The following is a 24,172-nucleotide window of genomic DNA, read 5'->3' on the forward strand; positions in this document are numbered from 1 at the left end:
CACCACATCACTGGCTACAACACATAGTTTAAATATGAATTTATGTTTGTTATAAGTAAGTGAATTTACTCATTTAAACTGCAAATCGCCTTATCTGTTAAACATCCCAAACAGTATCTATTATATAGCAGATACCAAATATGTAGTTGTTAGAAGAATGAGTTAATTTATTTTGACAGATATGAGTATTTGTATCTCCCCAAGTTTTTTTTTAAAGATTTTATTTATTTATTTAACAGAGAGAGAGAGAGAGCACACAAGCAGGGGGGAGCCGCAGAGGGAGAGCGAGAAGCAGGCTCCCCACAGAGCAGGGAGCCCAATGTGGGACTCGATCCCAGGACTCTGGGATCATGACCTGAGCTGAAGGCAGACACTTAACTGACTGAGCCACCCAGGCGTCCCTCTCCCCAAGTTTGTTTCTTTTTCAGTCCAATTATTCACATAAGGACTGCAGTTTCTTACCTGAATGTCACAGGGATTTTTTTATATTCATAAACTTAAAGTTGAAGAGGAAATACTTTATTTTATTCATGTGTCATGGTGCGTACTATATCATGTGTTCATCACTTAGGTTGTTTTCTAAGAGTTTTAGCCTAAAATTTGAGAAAATAAAAACAAATTATTATTGAAAAACTGTGATTATATTTCAAAACAATTCTTTGAAGAAAAGAAAGCTTCAAAAACAAATGAGTTACAGATGGATGGATTATATTTCATAATCTTTTTCAATGAACTGTCTTTTAGCTTTCTATAAATCATTAATATTTGATCCAGAATCTGGATATTGGGCATAGAATTTTATTTAGCAATTCCTTTTCATTTAAAACTAACCTGAAATTAAAATGAAGACTCTGAAACAGTTATGAAAACATAAGAGCTGATTTAGTAACAACTTTGGGCATTGAGAATATCAATAAAGTATTTATTCAACACAGAGTGTGCTGAGATTTAGAAGACACACCAGAAGCTTTGTACCCACTAACTGCCCACTTTGCTAGATACCGAGGATTTCTAGATAAAGCACTTTAAAGAAATTTACAGCCCAGTGGGAAGACAGCTAACCAAAGACCGCTGTAATACAATGTAATTGGGGCTATATTAGAGTTGTAAGTTATATTGGAAGCGTGGAGATGGAGACATTTAAATGCCCAGGGGAGTCCCAGAACACCACATGGAGGAGGACATGGTTTGACTGCCTAGAGTTTTACATCTGTCTCTGCAGTGCTACAGCCTTGGATAAATCAGTTAGCCTTTGTGGGTCATCTATAAATTTAGTGAAAAGAAAGGGGCTCAATTCGATGACCTTGGCAGTTTCTCATGGCTCCAGTAATGATTCTGTGACTCGAACGTAGCTTTCCAAAATATGCCTTTTGTTTCAGCTGAACCTCACCTATATTTATCATGACATTTAGGTTTAGTTTCATTATCTTTCTTTTTTTTTCTTAATTATATTGGATTTGAATGAACAGGTATCTGCTTTCCTACTTTGATTCTGCATTTGGATGATAATGTGAAGTTTTTGAAAATCAGTGTAATAATGGCCATGTTATTTTTCCCGAAGTTTGATTTCTAAGAGTTAAATTACCTAACAATAATTTATAGAAAGTGCATATTTACATTTTCATTTACTTAACTATCAGTATTAACAGTTTATTAGCTTATTTAGTAATTCAGTCAGAAACCATCAGGAGCAGTCTCAGCTTGAATAAGGTATTGCTCTTGTAATCTTATAGCAGATAAGTAGACTTTACTGTCAGCCTTGTAGATTCAGCTGTTTATAAGCTTTTGTTACAATATCACATTACTTCTCACTAGTCAGCTGGGTTTATGTCTCAGAATAATTCTTGCCAATTAATATGGTAATAATATAGAGATTTCTAGATACACTTGGCAGTCTTTATACAATTACCTCACATAGACAGCTGTATCTAATCTTCAGTCAGTTGTACGTTTTCTAGAGTATTGGCACTGATTTTACTTTTGCCATAGGGCATCTTCTTGCTGTCTAGAAGTAGTTAAATACAGAGTTTTAATACATTTTGGCCCTTTCTTTAGTTTGCACTTTGTTATTTCTCATGACTAAAATAAAGTGGTTTCTGAAGCTCATGCAGATTGTATTTATTCAGCATAAAAAAAGTTCTCCCTGTGTTCATGGTAAATAAAAGAAATAAAAAATGTGATTAAATCTAAAATAGAAATCTAAAATCTAAATCTTATTATATCTACTTAAAAGAATAGTAAAGACAATTTGTTTCAAATATAGAATAGTGTGAAGTCAAAGCTAATAGAAATTCTTATCAGAAGGTTGACTATCAAACTAATATAAAACAGGCTTTTAAAAAAGTAATTTACATTTTACTAGGTTTATTTTTTTTAAGATTTTATTTATTTATTTATTTATTTATTTATTTATTTATTTATTTGAAAGAGAGAGAGAGCATGAGCAGGGGGTGGGGGAGCAGAGGGCAAAGGAGAAGCAGACTCTTTGCTGAGTAGGGAGCCCAATGTAGGGCTCGATCCCAGGACCCTGGGATCATGACCTGAGCTGAAGGCAGGTGCTTAACCTACTGAGCCACCCAGGCCCCCCCATTTTACTAGGTTTATATACAAACTTGGATTTGTATACTGTAGAGCACATGATCTTGAAAAATATTTTGCTACAAATATAGTATTCTCACATTTCTTTTTCCCATGGTAAATAAATTATAAGCAAGTTGTCTAAATTTGTTTCATCATCAGTCTGGCACAGTGAGTAAAATTGTCATTGGAATAAAGTCACACCATGATGCATAATATTAGTCTAAAAACTGTCTTATTGACTTAATGTTTCAGATATTCCATATGTGTCTCAATGTAAGCTCTTTTATCAAGACTGATAAAAGACTGTGAAAGAGCCCATCAGGAACAGCTGGAGAAACTTTTTTGGGCACAGTGAGAAGCGCCATTGGGAGCTACTATCACAGTGGTGGCCAGACCAACACAGTGTTTTCTCTCAGCACCCAGACTTTGCCATTCTTATGGCCATGCACAAAAATACCAAGACAGTAGTGTCCAGATGGATTCACTGAGAAACAGCGTTGTAGGGGCCGCCTGGGTGGCTCAGTCAGTTGGGCAGCCGACTCTTGATGTCGGCTCCAGTCGTGATCTCAGGGTACTGGGATCGAGCCCCGAGTTGGGCTCTGGGCTCACTGGGGAGTCTGCTCCAGGATTCTTCTCCCTCTCCCTTGGCCCTCCCTCTACTCATGCTCTCTCTCTCTGGCTCTCTCTTTAAAATAAGTAAATAAATAAATGTTTTTTAAAAAGAAAATATTTTACCACAGATAGGATTCTATCAAAGTAATATATACATTTTTAACTAGTTGTTTATTTTCTGTTGTATGTATCCTATAATTTACATATTCCCTCCCTTGAGATTACATGCCTAGCTGTACTTTTAACCAAAGGATAAGTGAAATACTAATACATTGATTATATAATGGAACCAGAAGTAGAGATGAGATGCAGAAAGAAAGATGTTATAAATAGGATTATACCTGTCATGATCTAGAGAGAAACAAATGAGAAATAATAAATTACTCTTTTACCATTAACTAACTAGCTTTACTGCTTTGAATAATCTGTGTCCATACATGGAATATATATTTTAGTGACTTAAATTGAAGATATGTTATGGTGAAGGCAGGAGGAGAGGACCAGTAGGGGCTCAATCCATATTTACATAATATATCAATTACTTAACATGAAAATATGATCATTATGCTGTGACTTTCTTTAAATGTCTTGAATTCTAGGATCTTTCCCTAGTACTTCTTTTACAGCTTAAATCATTGTTGATAGCTATGTATAAATTTTATCTTTTGAAGTTACTAAATTTTTATACCCATATTTATTCTAATCATTTCTAGAGAATAGAACAATTTTTAGAATTTACCTACTTTTAAATTATCTAGTTATTCTTTTTCTAGTTGTACTATTTTGACTTTATTCTTTATTATATTTGCTATTAATGCTGAGGAGTATATGTCTGATTTACATAGTCATTTAATCATATTTATCCTTTTAGTTTTAATATACTCAAAAGCCCAGCAAGATATAAATGCTTCAGAAATCAGAACAGTTTAATATAATTTTAATATGTCTTTTATCTTTAGGTAATATTTTGAATGCCATATACACTTAACCCTGTTTAAAAAATCAAGAAATTTTCATAGAATTGTCCTGTAGTGTCAATGCCAATTTTAAACTATAAAACTCTAAGGTGAGAAATAAGTTTCTGTACTTTTACAACTAAAATCCAAATATTGTCTTTACTTGAGAGTATATCAGTCTCTACGTGGTAAGTCTTCAGATACCCTTAAAGAATACTTTTAAGGAACCTAAGCAGTCTTACTCCATTGTAGAAGAGAATGACATGGAACATAAACTAAATTTAAAAACAGATAAAAGGGCTGGCAAATGATACATATTTGGCCAAACACTGTCAAGGGCAAAAGCACAGAGATCCTTTAGGGTGCTGTAACCAGGTGAGCTATTATCCAGGTGAGAGATGATGGTGGTTTAGGTCAGAGGGGAGCATTAAAAGAAATGATTAAATTTTGGATATATTTTTAAAGTATTGTCAGCAGAAATTATTGACAGTGGAGGTGTCAAAAAAAAAAAAAAGCATAAAAGTTTTTGACCTGAAATAGTGGAAAGATGGGGTTTTCATTTAGTGAATTGGATATGACTACAGAAAGAGTAAAATTAAAAGGAAAGTTCAGTTTTGGATAGGTTGAGCTTGATATGCCTCTTAGAAATTAAAGTTATTAAATTATGAATTGGATAGATAATTGTGGATTCCTGAGGACAAATCTGGGTTAAAGATAAGAAATTTGTGAATTATTAACATATAGATAGTAAGTCTGAATGAGATCACATAAGGAATAGAAATGATGAAGAAGTACAGAGACTGAACCCAAGAACATTCCAAAGGAGATTGGGAAGATAAGAAAGACCAGCAAGAGGGTGTGATTAAAAAAAAAAAAAAGAACAATATAGTTTTGCCCTTTTACTTAGCAATATATTTTGGAGCTCTTTTCATAAATTTGTTTTACACACTACAACATGTTCCTTGGAATGGATGTATCATATTCTATTTAGCTTCTCCTGTATTGATTAACGTTTGTTTTATAATTTTCCCCTCTAACTTTTATAGTTTTTTCTTATCCAGTTCCATAATCTATCTGGATTTATTTGTGTGTATGATTCAAGAAATGGCTCTAATCTTATATTTTTCTAAATGCTATTTATTGAATAATTCATGCTTTGCCACACTGATATAAAATGACACCTTTATCATATAATGTATTTATGAGTTCTCTTATATTCCCTTAATTTGTTGATTCTTCTGATAATACTATTCTGCCTTAATTAGTATAGTTTATTGGAACCTTTGAAATCTGGTAGAGGAAGTCCCCCAAAGTTCTTATTTTTTCAGAATTTTCTTAGCTAACCTCATGTATTTTCTCTTTCAAAGGGGTTTTACTTATTTGTGTATTTTTAAAAGAGTGATAATTTTACTTTCATTGCTCTACCAACTATTAGACATACAGATACAGTTTTACTCTTTTTAGAGACCAGGTTCAGGATTACTGAATGAGTTTCACAAAAGAAGAGATTTGAATTAAGCAGGGCTTAATGACAGCAGCAAAACCATTGTCTGGGGTTGGCAATTCTAGACGGCCTGACTCAGTGCACACTTGGTGGACAACATCAGATAGGAAAGTCAAACAAGGCGTCTTTGTTTCATATTTTGCTAGAGCTCTTCATCATATTTGTAGTATGGATACAAAAAGCACAGACCATCTTTCAAGGAAGAAGATAATTAATACTAAAAATGCTTATTAGATATTAGCAATTTGGAACAATTATAATGTTTGGAGAAGAAATCTTTTATTTATCCAAACAGCTTGCTTAGAGGAGAATTGAAATGCTGATCACATCAAACATTTAATAAGGCTTAAATAGATAAATTTACTTGAGTATTTCATTTAAGATTAAAGTATGTATAGTTTATAATGCAAATTTATATGAAAAGTTGCAAAATTTTTTATGCTTAGAAAAAATGATTTTAAAATTATCTCATTCTCTTTATAATATATGGATCATAATAAACATTGCTGACCAAATTCAAAGTAAAAACTGATTTAGATGATGCATGTATCAAATGGATTTTAAATTAGATTGTTAAGATCCATAAAACAATCTGTTGGGATTTTAATTGGCATGCATTGAATTTAAAGATCATTATGGAGAGAAGTGATGTCTTTAGGACGACAGTTTCTCCTCTGAAATATAAATTGTATCTTCATTTATTTGTTGTTGTTTCAGATATTCATGTAAATCTTGCCCAGTTTTAGTTTGGTTTACTTGTCACGATTTTGTAATTTTTTTCATTCCTAATAAGAAATATGTATTGGGTACCTGTCACATGCTAGTCATGTGACCATTCTAGGTACTAGGGATACAAGATCAAACAAAACAAAGCCCCTGCCCTTATCAAGCTTATATTCTAATAAGAAGGCATCAGGCAATAGAAAAATAAATAAGTAGATATGTAATGTCAGGTTATAAACAGTAAAAGAAACTAATAAACAGGAGAGTGGAGGGTAAGGTATGTGGTGATCAAAGCAGAATTTTTCAAAAATCATTTACCTATGTTTTTTCCTACCTCCCCCCCATATTTCAGTAATGGTTATTGTGGTTTTAAATAAGATATTCTAAAATCCTCTATTTAGGAAGGCATAATGCAAATTGAGATTATTCACTTAGGTGACAGAAATTTGTATCTCTAAAGGCGTAATACCTGTTTGTTCTTCCCAGATGAAATCATTTCAGTCAGATTTCATTTAGGTTTAAAGAAATTTTAGTATTATTTTTTTTTTAAATTTTTTTAAAGACTTTTTTTTATTTATTTGACAGAGAGAGACAGCAAGAGAGGGAACACAAGCAGGGGGAGTGGGAGAGGGAGAAGCAGGCTTCCCGCCGAGCGGGGAGCCCGATGCGGAGCTTGATCCCAGGACCCCGGGATCATGACCTGAGCCGAAGGCAGACACTTAATGACTGAGCCACCCAGGCACCCCTAAAGAAATTTTAAAAGAATATTTTTTTTCCAAAATATAATGAGGATATGTAGATAATCTTGATTCATCTGTCTCATTCTTTCTATTCAGTTCCACAAAGTTCTGTAGGAGGCACTAGAGGATGTAAGAAAAGTGAGATACTGTCTACCCCGTAGGGAGGCTTGTGATCTAGTGAGGAATTCAGAAGCAATTACAGAGGACTTTCATGCATATCTGAGAGTGATAGATTCCTGGCCCACAGACCTATTATAATCTACTATGACTGTGAATTTTTGAAAAAAATGAATGAAAGAAGTAATAAATGATGGATGTATAAACAAAATACTGCTAATAAGACTAGAAGAGAACAAGTTTTCACAACTAAGGGATAAAGGAAATCTTTCTAAAAGAGGTAACGTTTGGTCTTCATTGAGAAAGATGAATGAGTAGGGAAGGACATTTTGAGAACTTTGTGGAGAAGAGGCATAGAGGCAGAAACTGTGTGGCTTGTTCTGAATAAAACAAGTCCTTGTGGATATATAACTGAGAGTGAGCTGAGGGTGAGAGTGTTGGAAACAGAAAATATGGCTGAAAAAGCAAATTAGGGCCAGATTGTGAAAGCCATGAATGCTATGCTGGGGTGTCAGAATATTATTCAGTGGGAGACAAAATGCATTTTGTTCCGTAAAAATATCTCTTGTGTGTTGGTTTGATGCAAAGGAATTGCATACACTCATCTACATTTCTGAAAGGTAGTAATTTTTGGCATTATAGAGGATAGATTGACATAGAGCTAGATCAGGGACAGAGACTAGTTAGGAAATACTTATAAAAGTTCAGATCATGGGTGCCTGGGTGGCTCAGATGGTTAAGCGTCTGCCTTTGGCTCAGGTCATGATCCCAGGGTCCTGGGATCGAGCCCCACATCAGGCTCCCTGCTTGGCGGAGAGCCTGCTTCTCCCTCTCTCTCTGCTGCTCTCCCTGCTTGTGCTCTCTCGCCCTCTCTGTCAAATAAATAAATAAAATCTTAAAAGAAGTTCAAATCAAGAATACATTGGAAAAGAACACTAGGAGCAGAATGAACAATAAATAACCTAACTAAGTAAATTAAATAGGAAGTCAGGAGAAACCCTATTAAAAGGTGAGATTTCAGCAAAGACTTGAAAAAGGTAATTGAGTTACTGAGTGAATAGCTGGGGGGAAATCATTCCACACAAGAGGAACAAGCTGGCATATCTGAGGAATAGCAAGAAGCCAGAGTGGAGGTGAGAAAGAATAGTAGGAGAGGAGCTCAGAGAGGCAGTGGCTCTGGGTTGAGGGTACCGATCATGTAGAGCTGCATCGGATATTACAAGTCTTACTTTAAGTGAAATGGAAACCAGTCAGGAAGTTAGCAGTAAGCAGATGGATGGTACACATCAATTAGAATAATTTGAAATGAGGGGGCGCCTGGGTGGCTCAGTCGTTAAGCGTCTGCCTTCGGTTCAGGTCATGATCCTGGGGTCCTGGGATCGAGCCCCGCGTCGGGCTTCCTGCTCAGTGGGAAGCCTGCTTCTCCCTCTCCCACTCCCCCTGCTTGTGTTCCCTCTCTGGCTGTCTCTCTCTGTCAAATAAATAAATAAAATCTTAAAAAAAAAAAAAAAAGAATAATTTGAAATGAGTTTATTTACAAAGGGGCTATTTACAAAGATATGGGTATAGAAGAATCGTGGGGTATAGCATAGAAATCTAGGGCTTACTACAGAAAATTCCAAAGCTTTGAGATAGGTATTTTGCCAGCTTAGGGAACTGAAAATGTTACAAGAAGGTGAAACAGAACAAGGTGTGAAATGAAGCCAGAGAGGTAGTCATGAGCAGATCACGTTAAGGAACAGGGTCTTAATCTTTCTTTTTGAAGTTTTTATTTAAATTCCAGTTAGTTAACATTACAATGTAGTATTAGTTTCAGGTGTACAATATAGTGATAGAACAGTTCCGTACAACACCCAGTGCTCATCGTAACAAGTGCCCTCCTTAATCCTCATCACCTATTTAACCCATCCCCCCATCCACCTCCATTCTGGTAACCATCAGTTTGTTCTTTGTAGTTAAGAGTCTGTTTCTTGGTTTTCAATCTGAAAGGAGAAGAAGGACCTGTTAAATCAGGAAATGAACTGATGAGGTTTATATTCTAAAAGATCACTTCGCAATATTGGAACTGAAATAAAAAGGAGCAAGAGTATGTGTTGGTAACCAATCAAGAGGCTTTCATAGCAGTTTCGTAGCATAGTAGTTTGGGATGGTGGAAATAGAGAATATGAATGGATTTGAGGAATATTTAGGGCAAAAATAAACTGGAATTTCTAAAACAAGCTACGTATGAAGAGGTGTCTGAGAAGATTCCTGAATTTTTTTGACTCATGTAAACGAATAAATGTTGATGCCAGTCACGGAAATAGGAAACTTTAGGATATCTGGTTTTGTGTCATTCAGTTATTTAGATTTTGGACATGTTGATTATCAAGTGCCAATGAAATAACTATTTGGAGATGGTAGTTAGGCTATTTGTGATGCAGAATTAGATCTTAGAGAAGAGTCGTTGAAGATATAATTTAGGAATTGGAGTAGCTTGAATAGTGTCTCCCAAAAAGTCACATCAACTCAGAACCTCAGAATGTGACCTCATTTAGAAATGGGGTATTTATAGATGTAATTAGTTAAGATGAGGTCATAATGGAATAAGGTGGACCTTAAATCCAATGGTGAGTGTCCTTATAAGAAGAGGAGAGGAAGCAGAGAGACACAGAGGGAAGACAGCCATGTGAAGACAGAGGCGGAAACTGGAGTGGTACAACTATAAGCCAAGAAATGCCAAGGATTGCCAGCAACCACCAGAAGCTAGGAAGGAGCAAGGAAAGGATTCTTCCTTAGAGCCTTCAGAGAGAGCATGGTCCAGCCCATACCTTGATTTCAGACTTCTAGCCTCCAGAACTGTAAGAGAATACCTTTCTGTTGTTTCAAGCTACCAAGTGTGTAGTAATTTGTTACAGCAGCCCTAAGAAATTACTACAGGAATCATTAGTGTATATTGAGGTATAGGTAAGATTGCCTAGGGGAAGCATAGAGATGGAGCAGAGGTTACACACTGGCTCTCACTGATAGTGAGTGCCCCCAGACTCATTTTGGGCAATTTTGACAGTTGTATTATGCCCAAATTATGCTTTAAATAGCAATAAGACTGGACAAATGAGATACTTAGTTACCATACAAATTGATTAGTACCTATTTTATTCTGTCTAGCTGCTTCATACATTTATTTACCAACTGAAATCATTTCACTTTGAATCCTTCTTCAAAAAAGTTTGAAGGAGGGGATAGGATTAATCCTTATGAACATTCAGTAGACACAAAATAACAAACTATCAGGGGATATGAAGAGCATTAGGCCACAAATAAGAGAGCATGGTATCATGGAACCAGAGGGAGAGAATATTACAAAGAAGGAGTATCAGAACCTCCTGAAAATCCACAGTAAGAAAAATATGCATTAGGTTTTGTCTCATAGATGCTAGTGGTGAGGGAAACAAGAGCTATTGGAGTGACATGGTTAGATGTGTCTATTTTATTTTATTTTATTTTTTAAATTTTTTTTTAAATTTTTTAATTTTTTTTTAAAGATTTTATTTATTTATTCATGAGAGACAGAGAGAGAGAGGCAGAGGGAGAAGCAGGCACCCAAGGAGCAGGAAGCCCGATGCGGGACTCGATCCCAGGACGCTGGGATCATGACCTGAGCCGAAGGCAGATGCTTAACCATCTGAGCCACCCAGGCGCCCTAGATGTGTCTATTTTAGAAAGATAATGTTCCTCTTAATATAAAGGATGGACAAGACTAAAGGAAAGAGAAAAAGAGAATTAGTAAGTAGGTATTGCATTTACCCAGTCAAGAGCTAATGAAGATTGAAGATGAAAAGGAGGTATAATTAAGAGGTTGTGTATATAAGAACTTGGGGTTTAAAGGAAAGAATAATAGAAGATGGTTCTTAAAACTTGCTTAATTAAGTGGATAATAATATTATTAACACAAGAAGGAAGAACTAGTAGAAGCTCTCCTTTTATGAGATTAATGGATTTCTAAAGCCAACAAAAAAGAAATGGGATAGAAGAAAAAAACAAGAGACTTCATCTATTCCAAAATTATCATTTAAAGATAACCTGAAAGTGATCCTGGGGAAAAGCAACTGATAAGGGTGGTTAAAGCTCAGTTTGACTAGATTTAAATGTATGAACACAGTTAAATAGGAGATTGATACATAACAATAGAAACCCGAACTCTGTGACTTGGATTCAGGACATAGAAGTGAGCCTCCTTCTTCTCTGCAGTCAAAATGAAGCTGTTGAAATAGATTCCAAAGATAATATTGAACCTGTACATGAAAGGCTTTGTTTGACTTTGAGGATGTCCTGCCTCTGTATCAGTTGTTTGCACTTACTTTTAAAAAATGAGCAGAGCTGTGAGGCCACCATGACCTCAACCACAGAGGAAACTGTGATGTAGATTCAGAAAACTTCAAGGAGATTCCACAACCACCAGGTGTCCAAAGGAAGGAGGCTTTGATGGGATTTTACATAACCCTGAACCAAGGCTGGCAATTCCTATAAACTATAAGAGCCCTAGGATCTTAGGTGTTTTGGCCAGAGATTCAGGGAGCCATATACATCGAGTAAGATTGCCCTTCTGCCATCACAGTTATGTAGGGTTGGAGAGGAAGCTCCCTTATACACAAAAACTACCCTTCTGTAGGCCTTTATTGTAGTGGAAAAGAATAGCTTTATGTGCCCTTAGGAACACCATATCCCTTCTCTACCCTCATCACCTTCATCAGTACAAGTTAGTGAACATGCAGTAAGACCTTCTTTTACTAGTCTTCATTTTTCTAACGACAGCCCCATGTGCTCAGAAGCCTCTGCTGGTGGCTTCCATATTTATGTCATCTGAAATCAAGAGGGATACCAGGGGTCCTATGTATCCCTGCCTTCATCTTCTCTTTATTACTAGAAATCTGGGAATCCCAGAACTCAGTATTCTGCTGGATAATTCCCACCCATCTTCCCCCTATCACACACTCACAGCTTCACCACTGTCTTTCTAGGGACTGCCAGGACTAATCCCATCATTGGGATCACTGTCACAAGGAGTAAGAGAATGGCTAGGAGAAAGGGAAGATATAGCTATTTTATTGGTTAGCACCTTTCCTAACTATTCTGAATAAAATAGCACAAACCCATCTCTCTAGCCCCTTACCCTTTGCAGTAAGATCTAGATATTTCTCTTTTGGGTTATAAGAAGGAAAAAAAAAAAAACCTTACAGTAATTCTTTTATTTAGTGGTAATCATGTCTCAGTTATAAATTATAAAATTATAAAGCCTTAAATAAAACTCAAACTGCTATTTCAAGTCATCTGGAACTAGAGGAAGTAGTCCAAGGGTCCCCAGGACCTGGATGGGCTTCAAGGGCTCCACAAGTCCTGTGCATGTGTAATTGAAATTGTTTATATAGCTTGGTGGTTAAGAGTATGGCCTCTGGAGTCAGATTGCCTCTGTTTAAATCCTACCCCACCATGTGCTAGATTTTGCAACTTAGGCAATTTACTTAACCTGCCTGTGCTTAGTTTCCCTAGCTAAGCCATGAGAGTAATAGTGTGCCTATTTCATAGAGTTGCTGTAGGGACTAAAGCTAGTTAGTTAATACATTTAAAGCACTTACAATAGTGCCTCACAATATTAAGTGCTATATAAACACTAGCATTATTATTATTTATATTCCCAGGGAAAGGTCCGTATCTTCCAACTGATTATCAGTAAGGTCTATTATAAATTTTAATTTACGAACTGAAAGAAACCACTCTCACAGGCATATGATCTGTATGAAATTTAAACTTTCACTATTTGAATCAAAAGTCATCTGATCCTTCATAGCGAGAAATTTACCTAGTGGATTCTACTTCAACAATATTTTCTTTTTATTTATTTTTTTAACAATATTTTCTTTTAAGTGTTTTTATGTTTTCGAGGTTTTAATTCTATTTTTACTTTTTAACCTAATAGAAAATTTGTATTTTTCTTTAAATCGTCACAGTCTTGATAAAATTTAAGCTCTTATTTTTTAGGCTTCAATTTAAAAAAGAAATTTGTTTTCCTTTTCAAAATCCCTGTGTAATTAATAGTTCTGCATTAAGGGTTTGAACATCCGCAAATTGCATATGCAACTCTGTAAGTGAGTTAGGCAAAAGATATGTGTGATTAAGCAGTGAATGTTGATTTTTGTTGTTGTTACTTAAACCATATATGCAACTGAGCCAAATTGGATCACAATTGAAAATATTGCAGCCTGTTAATAAAATGAAAAAGAAGAGCTTATACAGCTGTTCTTTTCCTGGAAAGTGAATATAGTGGCTGAAAAAAAAATTGAGGTTTCATCGTTATTAGGGATGAATTAATATTGTTCTATAATAAATTACCAAATGTCATTTAATAAATCATTTTTTTTTAGAAATCTAATCAGGTCAGCAGTAAATGTCCAGTATCTCATTACTTATTTCCTATAGTTACACTGAACATGAAGAGTACTTCCATTTTAAATTGCTTTTGCTAAATCTTAGAAAAATAATTTTGGCAATTTGGTTAGTATCAGACCTAAAGCTTAAACACAAAACAGCTGTTGTTGAAAATACCACTTTCATAACATTAATATGCTTTCAATTAACAGATTGGCATGAACTGTTAAACATTACTACCTCCATGTTTAACTACTGTTTGACTCTCAATGACTGCTTTTCTTTCTTAATAGATTGTTTACTTTAACTGAAAGAGGAAGAATCTTATTTAAATAATTCATATTTTTCTTCCATCTGCAGAAAGTACCCAAGAAAAGTGGGGATTTCCAATGTGCCAGTATTTAAAGGAAGAGAGATGGTGCTGTGGTCGTAATGCCAGAATGTCAGCATGTTTGGTATGATTAGATTTTTTTCTGAACTAAGCTTTATCCAGATGTTGCAGAATTTATTATTGTTGGCTAATATCATGAATTAAATGCCAGGTTTTGCAGAGCATCATTATTAATGCTTTTGTGCATTGCAAATTTTAAGAAAAAAATGACTTGCCTTTACAACATTATCTGCTACTTTACATGCATTGTGGTAATAAGCAGGACACATGTCATCTTTATGATGAAGCCCACAATTAGCAGTCCTCACTCATGAGCATAATACTTCTAATTAGGTTTGTGATACCCCTATTTTAATTATCAGCAGACAGCCAAGAATCTCTAGATACCTAAAGAAAGTCTAACGTGAAAGAACAGAGATCAGATAAGCAGAAGAAAAGAAACTTGGTGGAAGTGGAGACTATACAAAATAAAATAAAATAATGTAAAATAGCTATTAATATCCCTTAGATAAAAGAATATACTCCATTCATAAAACAGAAGTGGTTGCTATGAAAATAAACATTCAAAGAAACAAAAAGAAGCATTTTTGAAAAATAAATTTCAGAATATAGAATTTATAGACCACACTGCACTTAATAACTTTTCCTGACCAATGTCAGCTTCCTATGGAATGCCCCTCTCCTTGGCTCCATCCCAGTTCCTGGCTACCTTGGCTTCTTTTTTGGAGGCTAAGGAACATTTTTTTTGTGTATTTTTTATTGCCTTTTGTTCCATACCTGACCTTTTCCACAAATAATCAAAGCCTTAGGGGTTAAAAAAGGAGAAAGAGACCTTTCTGGTGATGCTTTCAGATAAATTGTTAAGGGTACTAACCAGAGATAAAATTTTAATTAGATTAATACAATCTTGTCAGCATACTTTAACCCTGATAAAACTGCAAAATATTTTAGATTAGTATGACATGAACACTTGGTTTATTTTCTTCATTATCTTTATTTATTGGCCAAGAAAAATACTAATGTTTGCAAGAAACTTCTTATCACCTACTTGGTTATCTTTTATTATGTCATCCTAATTTATCATTTGTATTTCTAAAATCCCTCATCAGCAACACATACTAAAAGTAGTCTTGTTATTGACTACTTTTAACTAGTTATACTTACTAAAAGCAGATACTTTTATCAACACCAAGCAACTTATTAAAAATTCTTGTTTCTTTATTCAGTTCAGTCTTTTAGCAAAAGCCATAACACAAAAATCTAGTCTGAAATGAGCACAAATAGTACTGTAAATGAAAATCAGTGTTTTCTTCAATAATAAATTTATTCTGGGCCTGTTGCTGTTTAATTTAATATGAAAATTACATAATATCTTTCTCCTGTATTCATAAATCTGTGGCTTTAAATGTTCAGTGAAGGTATCCTTCAAGTCAATGGAAAAATTGCAATTTTTTTCTTCAAACACTTTCTGTGAAGCAACTTGTTATACAGTGAACTCATTTTCCCACTAAATCTTCATGGTGTGAGGGCAGGAGAAGTTAATCAGGGGGGCGCCTGGGTGGCTCAGTTGGTTAAGCGACTGCCTTCGGCTCAGGTCATGATCCTGGAGTCCCGGGATCGAGTCCCACATCGGGCTCCCGGCTCGGCAGGAAGCCTGCTTCTCCCTTTCCCACTCCCCCTGCTTGTGTTCCCTCTCTCGCTGTCTCTCTCTCTGTCAAATAAATAAATAAAATCTTTAAAAAAAAAAAAAAAAAAAAAAAAAAAGAAGTTAATCAGGGTTCATAGAACAATGTTTTACTTCCTGCTCACTTGCTAACTAGCTATACAACTTGTGGCAAGTACTTTACCTTGTCACTGAGCTTGTGTAGCTGAAAAAATTGTACTTATATAGGATAATCTGTAAATTACCATTAGTCTTAGAAGTATATGATTCAGCTGTATCTGACAAGTATATGATTATGAAGAACATCTATCTAAAGCAAATATCAGTCTTTTAAAATGGAATAGGAGGTATATGCAGATCTATTATATTTTACTTCTTTGTGTTCGAACTATTTAAAATTTAAAAAATATAAATATTAAAATATTTTAATGTAATTCAGTTATAAATAAACTTTATTTATATAAATGATTTATTTATAAATTTATTTATATAAATATAAACTACGTAAGTGTGGAAATTTATGTCTCTTAAAAAATGAAAGTTTTAGAAGCCTCTATTCCATATTTAAATTATGGCAAATCTTTCGTATATACCTTTCATATATGTTGGATTATGAGTGTTTATTAGAAATATTAGGAAATATTTTCTAAAAATGTTCTGGATCTTAAATAAATATAAATATAAAAACTAGCTATGTATAAAATTATAAAAATATGTATTACTTTCTTTTCTACTGGGCACTTGATCATATGTGAATTTGATTTGAATTGCAGACCAGGCAGATCAAAACTATACATACTTTTCTAAACTAAGTTTTAAAATACAATCTGTTCAATATTACCTTGTATAATAAAATATGAAACTACGTTTATAAAAAATTAGATGAAAATAAGTTAAAAGTTGTATATACACACACATAATAATAGCTTTAGATTAAAAAAATAATAGTTTTGGATTTATTTGATTGTTTTAGCTAAACTAAAAGTGAGCCAAGAGCATGTTATTTCATTTCGTTTTCTTATTTTTTCTAAAATTGAAGGAGTGTATACAGTTGAGGTATGTTTGTGCTTGTGTACATGACACACATCTATTATAAATCAACCCTAAATTATACAAGTATACCGGTTAACATTCCTTAATGATATTAACACTTTTAAATGTATAAACTTACATGTTATCAATTAATCTTTTTTAATGTCACTTTTATAAGCCCTTATACAGTGTGTTTATAAGTCTTATAAGGTAAGACTAAATATATGAGCAGTCTCTCTCTTATCTTTTTCTCTTTATTTTTTCTCCAAAGGCATTGGAACGAGTTGCAGTTGGCCAAGGGGTAAGTAAGAATGTTTACTCTAATATAGCAGATGGACATGATGGTTTCTTAAAGTATTCTTCGTACTTGACCTGCTGATGAACTTAAAACCTGATGGCTTTTAATAAATATCACCTCTTCATATTCAAATTTATACATTTTCTGTAAGTTTACTTTAAAAGAGAAGTGAACTTTCAGAAAAGTAAATTGAACTTTTAAGAAAACTTCTACATTATTTTCTTGTACTAATGTCTCATTTCTTCATAATAAACAGTCTATAAATATTTCTAAAGACTGCTGTTGCTGACTATTAGGCTTTTATGGACTTAGTTCAAGCAAAGGTAAACATGATATAGCATTCAGTTTATTTTTTACCTATAGTCCAAAACACACATTTTGTTGTTTTTTTTTTAACTTTTTTCCTTATTTTACTTGATTAGTCATTAGTTGAAATAGCCAAATGGGCTTGCACATATAAACAGAAGTTAAATGTATCCCCAGAATATCTGTGTAATTGCCTTATCCTCTACCTTATAATTCATGAAACATATTGGGAATTTCTAAAAAATTTTTAAGAATTCTTTTTAAGCTTTTCACAAGATTTTTCTTGTTAGACCTAAATTTTAGAAATCTCTTTTTTGCTTTTTTTTTTTAAGGAACATTAATATGTCAATTTAAATTTTTAAAAATAATAATTTGAAAATGACAATAGCAACAAATATCATTTACTGAGTATTTAGTGGGCCAGGCATGATGCTAAGAACTTTCTTTAAAAAATGTATTCATTGGGGGTGCCTGGGTGGCTCAGTCATTGGGCATCTGCCTTTGGCTCTGGTCGTGGTCCCGGAGTCCTGGGATCGAGCCCCGCATTGGGCTCCCTCCTCGGTGGGGAGTCTGCTTCTCCTTCTCTCTCCCCCCCGCTTGTGTTCCCTCTCTTGCCGTGTCTCTCTCTCTCTCTGTCAAATAAATAAATACAATCTTTAAAAAAAAATTAAAAAATAAATCTCTAGAAACTCTTATCAATGGAAAAGATAAAGACTTAACTCTGCATAACAACCATAATCTCATTAAAAAAAATGTATTCATTGTACCTATCTAAAAGTTGATAAAAACTGATTTTTTAGGGGCGCCTGGGTGGCTCAGTCGTTAAGCGTCTGCCTTCGGCTCAGGTCATGATCCCAGGGTCCTGGGATCGAGCCCCGCATCAGGCTCCCTGCTCTGCGGGAAGCCTGCTTCTCCCTCTCCCACTCCCCCTGCTTGTGTTCCCTCTCTCGCTGTGTCTCTCTCTGTCAAATAAATAAATAAAATCTTTAAAAAAAAAAAAAAAACTGATTTTTTAAAGGCATTAGAGCATATTGTTTAGGTGTGGGCTTTAGTCTCAAACTCCTCGTTTGCAGTTAACAGCTATATTGCATATCAACCTAGTGGTTCCCTAGGGATATGGAAGAGGAAAGAGCCTTTATCATAATAATGTTCCTGTGCATTTTTGTGGTATTTTTCAGTTTCCCAAGTGCTTACTCATGTTTACAGTAATCTTATAAGTTGGGTATTATCCCAAACTTACATGAGAACATGATACACAGCAGAACAGCAGAAGTTTAATAGTGCATTCTAGCTCCCTTAATTAATTGCAGAGTACTGACTTCCAGCTTAGAGCCCTTTCCACTAGACCTGTAAAATGCATGCCTAAGATAATATACTTTAAGGGTGTGCTCTTTTTGCTCCCTCCCATTTAAAATGCATTAAAGTGTTAAGTTGACTTATCACTTGTGAAGGAAAGTAAACTCTGAGCCACATCCAGTTTATTCTTGGAATAGTCAGACAGACAGGGGTGGGGAGCTGTTGATTCCCTTCCCACTTACCCCCAGTACGTATTTACCAGGATGGATAGTCCTAGTTATTCCAGGAATGCACATTTGAAGGTACTTCATAACTCTCTTCCCTTTCTCTTAGGAAACAGCTGTAAAGCTCCTTATTTACTCAGGATAACTTGGGAATGATGATTTATTCTATCCTGTTTGTATTTCTGTATGCATTTCTGTATAATCTCTTGTTTAAATGCATTTCTTGTTTTTTTTCTTTTTGTCGTCTTCAGCCAGTTTTTAATAACAATATAAATATACATTTATTTCTAAATTATCTTGCTACCATTTATATAATTTTTCTCAAAGGCAGGGAATGGAAAGCTTTATTTTTAAGAGTTTTTTGGTTTTTGTTTTTAGAGAGAGAGAAAGAGAGAGCAGAGGGAAGGGGAGAGGGAGAAAAAGAATCCTTGGGGCGCCTGGGTGGCTCAGTTGGTTAAGCCACTGCCTTCGGCTCAGGTCATGATCCTGGAGTCCCGGGATCGAGTCCCGCATCGGACTCCCTGCTCGGCGGGGAGTCTGCTTCTCCCTCTGACCCTCCCCCTTCTCATGCTCTCTCTCTATCTCATTCTCTCTCTCAAATAAATAAATAAAATCTTTAAAAAAAAAAAAAAAAAAAAAAAAAGAAAAAGAATCCTTAAGCAGACTCCCCACTGAGCATGGAGCTGGACACGGGGCTTAATTCCAGGACCCTGAGATCATGCCCTGAGCCGAAGTCAAGAGTCAGCCCCTTAACTGACTGAGCCACCCAGGCACACCATATTTTTAAGATTTTTTTTCCCTAAATGAAGTACATAATAAGACTAATGATACCTCATCCCTGCCCAAGTGTCCAAGAGGCACAATAGCATTATGGCTTGGTACAGGGACATCTGAGCTAGGCTTCTTCGGTTCAGATACCAGCTCTATTTTTAGAGTTTCATATAAAATTTACATAAAATTAAACTTCCTATTTATTATATAGCTTAACCAAATAAAAAATTAAGAACTTCGTAAGCATTTATAATACTAATGCTAATATTTTACTTCATGTAATAATATATTTCCCAGAATGCCTTGAATTTCAATAGAACAATAGGTGTTAATGTATGAAAGGGGATTTCAGCATTTTTGTGAGAAAACTGAAGGGATTTGGGGAGAAGTGAGGGACAGATGATAGAGATTTTTAGTACTGCAAAAAAGAATTACTCAAGATGAAAAAATGCCAAATGAAAGTATATCAAGGGGCGCCTGGGTGGCTCAGTTGGTTAAGCGGCTGCCTTCGGCTCAGGTCATGATCCCAGGGTCCTGGGATCGAGCCCCGCATCGGGCTCCCTGCTCAGCAGAGAGCCTGCTTCTCCCTTTCCCTCTGCCTGCCACTCTGCCTACTTGTGCTCTCTCTCTGTCAAATAAATAAATTAAAAAAAAAAAAAAAAGAAAAGAAAGTATATCCAGAGATGGGAAATTTAGAATGAAATGTTTTGGAGCAGTCTTCCAGAAAAAAAGTTTAGAAATCAGTTTGTCTTAAGTCAAGGAGTTGTATTTAGAAAGAGATATTATATAAGAAGTGTGTCTTTTGAAGGTTATAAATTTTACTGTGGGCACTCAAGTATGTATGAATGTCTGCTGTCAGTACGTTATTTTAGGAGCTGAACTGGGGACTGTGGTATTCCTTAACACCATTTCTGACTAGAATCACCCTCCCCACTATTCCCACCATCCAGAAAGGATATAACGTGTGTTCTTTCCAAGTGTTCTATCAAGATCCTGCAAGTCAGACATTGTCCAGTGACAAGACCCAAGAAATAATGGTTGGTTGACCCTCAACTCCCCAATTTGTGTTTTTTTGTAGTTTCAGCACCACGGGCCCACAGTGTAGGAACTTGCGGTCAGATGAGGATAGGAGCAGTAGAGTTAAGTTTTCTGCCTGAGCACACAGGCAAGATTTTATTTTGTGCTAAACTCCATCTGAATCCAAACATATTTTAGTTGAAAACAGATGAAAATAACAATTCTGTGCTAGGAAGGAGAATAAAAGTTACAAAAGGATAACTCAGGGAATATATACAGTCTACTGACCTCTGTCTTTAAAACTTTACCAGTCACTGCATAGTTTGGAGTTTTCACCTTATTAGACTTTTCAGAACCATACAATATTGTCGACCTCCCGCTACTCTGGCTCATTTTTCTTTCTTTTTTTTTTTTTTTTTTTCCATTAGTAACTTGGCATGGAACCAGGGTTGTTGCTGATAATATTTGATATTTCATGTTAGATTTATTTACACTGTCAATATTAAGAGGTCTGGGGGGATGTGGATGGAGTTTGGGTGACTTTTGTAGTTTCTTAGTTTGATTACCACTTCCATTTTTTCAGTGAAGTGTTTTATTTTATGTGTAGTACTTTTTTTTTACCTTCTACTTCTTAAAAATTATGTTTCACTGGGGCCTTTCTTTTCAGCCATACCTTCTTTCCTTTGGAAAACGTTCATGGATACCTGATCCTATGTCCTTTCTAAAAGACAAAAAGCATGTCCTTTTCAACTCAACAGTAGCCAATGCTATGATCTTTCAGACCTCAGACATATTTTTAGAATGTCCTTAGAATAGTACCTTCTCTTTGCAGGTGTGAATCCTAAATGATACTATCTCTGTTCCACCGCCATTAGGACAAATCCACGTTTTCTTCTCTTTTGCACATATTCTACCTGACTGCTCTCTTACAGGCTCCAGAGCTGATTTGGCTGGTCATGAAAGTTTATTTCCACATTTTAAATTGAATGGCACTCCATTTGGGACATTAGCTCATTTTTCTTTGATTTTGCTTTTTCTTCCTCATTCACTACCATTTCTCTTATAGTTTCTTCTATTTTCATGCAGAATACTTTCTCAGTGAATATTAGCCACAGGGTTTTAATGTAACTTAGAATGAAAAGATTTTTAAAGTGTCCTCTATGTTCTGTAACAAAGTCAGGTTTCTAATATTCACTTATGGTCCTGACTCTCTAGTATTGATTCAATTTATGTTTTTTGTTTCTTGTGCTCATATATATCTACATTTTTTTCAGCTGCCTACGGAATCACTCTTCTATCGAGCCGTCCTTCAGGATATTATTAAAGAATGTTATGGCATCACCAAATGGTATGAGAATTTTAATAATAACTATGTTGTCTTGTAAATGAAATGACTTTTAGCCCAGGTGAATTTATTCAGGGTCACTCTTACTGTTGGAAGAAGCTTTGAATTTGAGCATAATGTGAGTAGTAACAAAGAAGTATGCAGCAGCTGTATCTTAGCTTAATCATTATTAAAGGGGGGGCGCTAATGATTCCTTTTTGTCCCAAAGAGTTGGTGAAATGGTAAAGTAGTCTGTGTCAATTGTAATTTAGAATTTTAGAAGCATTGAAATGTTATATATAAGTAATTCAGTGACTTAGCATATGAACAAGAGTTATATTTAAAATGTTTTACAACCAATACAGCTTAAACTCATAGCTAATGAGAACAGACATTGATGATAAACAATTGTGGCCATTGTATTACTGGTAAAATAGTAGCCCTGCATATGTTTTGTCTTTTTTTCCAAATAATGCATTGCATAGACAGGCAGGGATGGGAGAATTTTTCCATAATATTGGTTCAGTAACTGCTATACTCAAGCTTACATTCACATTTCTGGCAAGTTTCATGAATATCCTCTTGCTAATTACAATTTTAGGATTCTGATAACCATTTGGTTGTAATAGAATTATTCTTCAAGTTAAAATAGGACAATTTTAAGGTTCTCAAAAACAAATCCACACTTACTAACCGAGATAGAAACTATTTTTGAATTAGTTACTATTTCTCTGTAAGAGAGAAAATAACCATTTTTTTTACTGATAGAAATTATGACATATAAATACTACATATACCATTGTTTTAAACTATCATTTCTGTGTAGATAACTCCCAAATCTGCTTGCAGACTCCATTCTCTTTTCCATGTTTACCAATCTTCAAAATTGTCTACAAGTGAATTTCTCATGCTTTCCTGAAAAGTAGTTCCCTCTCTTGAGTTCACCACAAGATACTAACCTGGTGGAAAAAAGTCACATAATTTTGCAAATTTATGTCCACTCAAATATTGACTGCCTGCCTCTTTTGAGACTTCAAATCTCTTTATAAATTTTTTATTCCTCTAATGACAACTTAAAATTGTTTCCATTCTTTTCTGAATCTTTCTTGTCACTTAAAGATTAAACACCCTCCAGCCTTCCATGTTCCTGCCTTCTTTTACTACTTAGAAGATAGATGGTATGTATGTATTATAAGACTTCTTTCATTCCAGAGCCTGATTGACCTTTTAGCCACATTTGACCATTTAATAATTGTTTTTTTCTCCCAACTCTTGTCCTCCTTCTCTTCCATTAAGTTGCATTCTGAGTTCCTTTTTCCTGCTGTGCACATCCTTCTATTTACTGAAAGGTTCTTCCTCTTACTTACCTCCTACATATAGTTAGACGTTCTCTAATATTTTTATATTCAGCTCCTTTCTCTTAATATTTCATTTCTCTTAGGAATTACCCTGACAACTGATACCTGGAATCAGGTATCTATTCCCACCGCTTTCACTTAAGTACCTTACCGATACATCAAATTCAGCATATCCAAAAACCAAAGTCAACTTCCCACCAATTCTACTCCTCTTTCTTTCTTCTCTTGACTTCTTTTATTAAACCTAGGAATGCCATGACCATTTCTAAAGTCAAGCTTTAGAAATCTTAGTTATATTTAATTTTATTTTTCTTCCATCATCAGGCCACATATTCTCATTAGTTGCCAAGACTTACACATTGTTATTTTTTCAGTCCAGCAATTAATTTATTGTATGACAGGCAGCCTGTTAGGTTCTGGATGCATAGGGTATATTGTCCACACAGAAATATTTTATATTCTAATCAGGATAGCATGTGCAAAAAACAAAGACAGTGATAGAAACCCATTTCCAATAACGGCAGACTAGATCATTAGAACCAACTCTCCTTTGAGAAAAGTGAAAAACATTGAAGGTGTGTGTGTGTTTGTGTACGCATGTGTGTGTATTTGTTTTTAATTGGTTTGAGAACATCAGAGACCTATCAAGAAAGTTAAGAATTATAGGGCAGGGAGTGATTTCACTAAGATGACAACATAGGTTGTTCCTGACTTTGCCCCCCCCCCCAAGAACAACTAATGGCTATTAAAAAACAAGACACCACTGAAAGAATCCTAGAACATGGGCGTGAGGCTTTCGCACCTTCCTCTACCTCAGAGACCAAGATAGACTTCATCAGAAGGGCAAGAGAAGCA

General features: G+C 35.0%; 1 protein-coding gene across 12 annotated transcripts in view; it reads left to right on the plus strand.

Annotated features, from left to right (window-relative positions):
• METTL25 (methyltransferase like 25) overlaps nucleotides 1–24,172 on the plus strand; it is a 151,666-nt gene that overhangs the window by 47,693 nt on the left and 79,801 nt on the right. For all 12 annotated transcript variants that reach the window (XM_078076373.1, XM_036085542.2, XM_078076369.1 and 9 more), the window contains exons 6-8: nucleotides 13,998–14,092; nucleotides 16,995–17,024; nucleotides 21,910–21,983. In XM_078076373.1, coding sequence (XP_077932499.1) covers nucleotides 13,998–14,092; nucleotides 16,995–17,024; nucleotides 21,910–21,983 — 199 coding nt within the window. The remainder of the gene's footprint in view (nucleotides 1–13,997; nucleotides 14,093–16,994; nucleotides 17,025–21,909; nucleotides 21,984–24,172) is intronic.

The sequence above is a fragment of the Halichoerus grypus genome, chromosome 6 (genome assembly GCF_964656455.1).
Source record: "Halichoerus grypus chromosome 6, mHalGry1.hap1.1, whole genome shotgun sequence".
Classification (NCBI taxonomy): Eukaryota; Metazoa; Chordata; class Mammalia; order Carnivora; family Phocidae; genus Halichoerus; species Halichoerus grypus.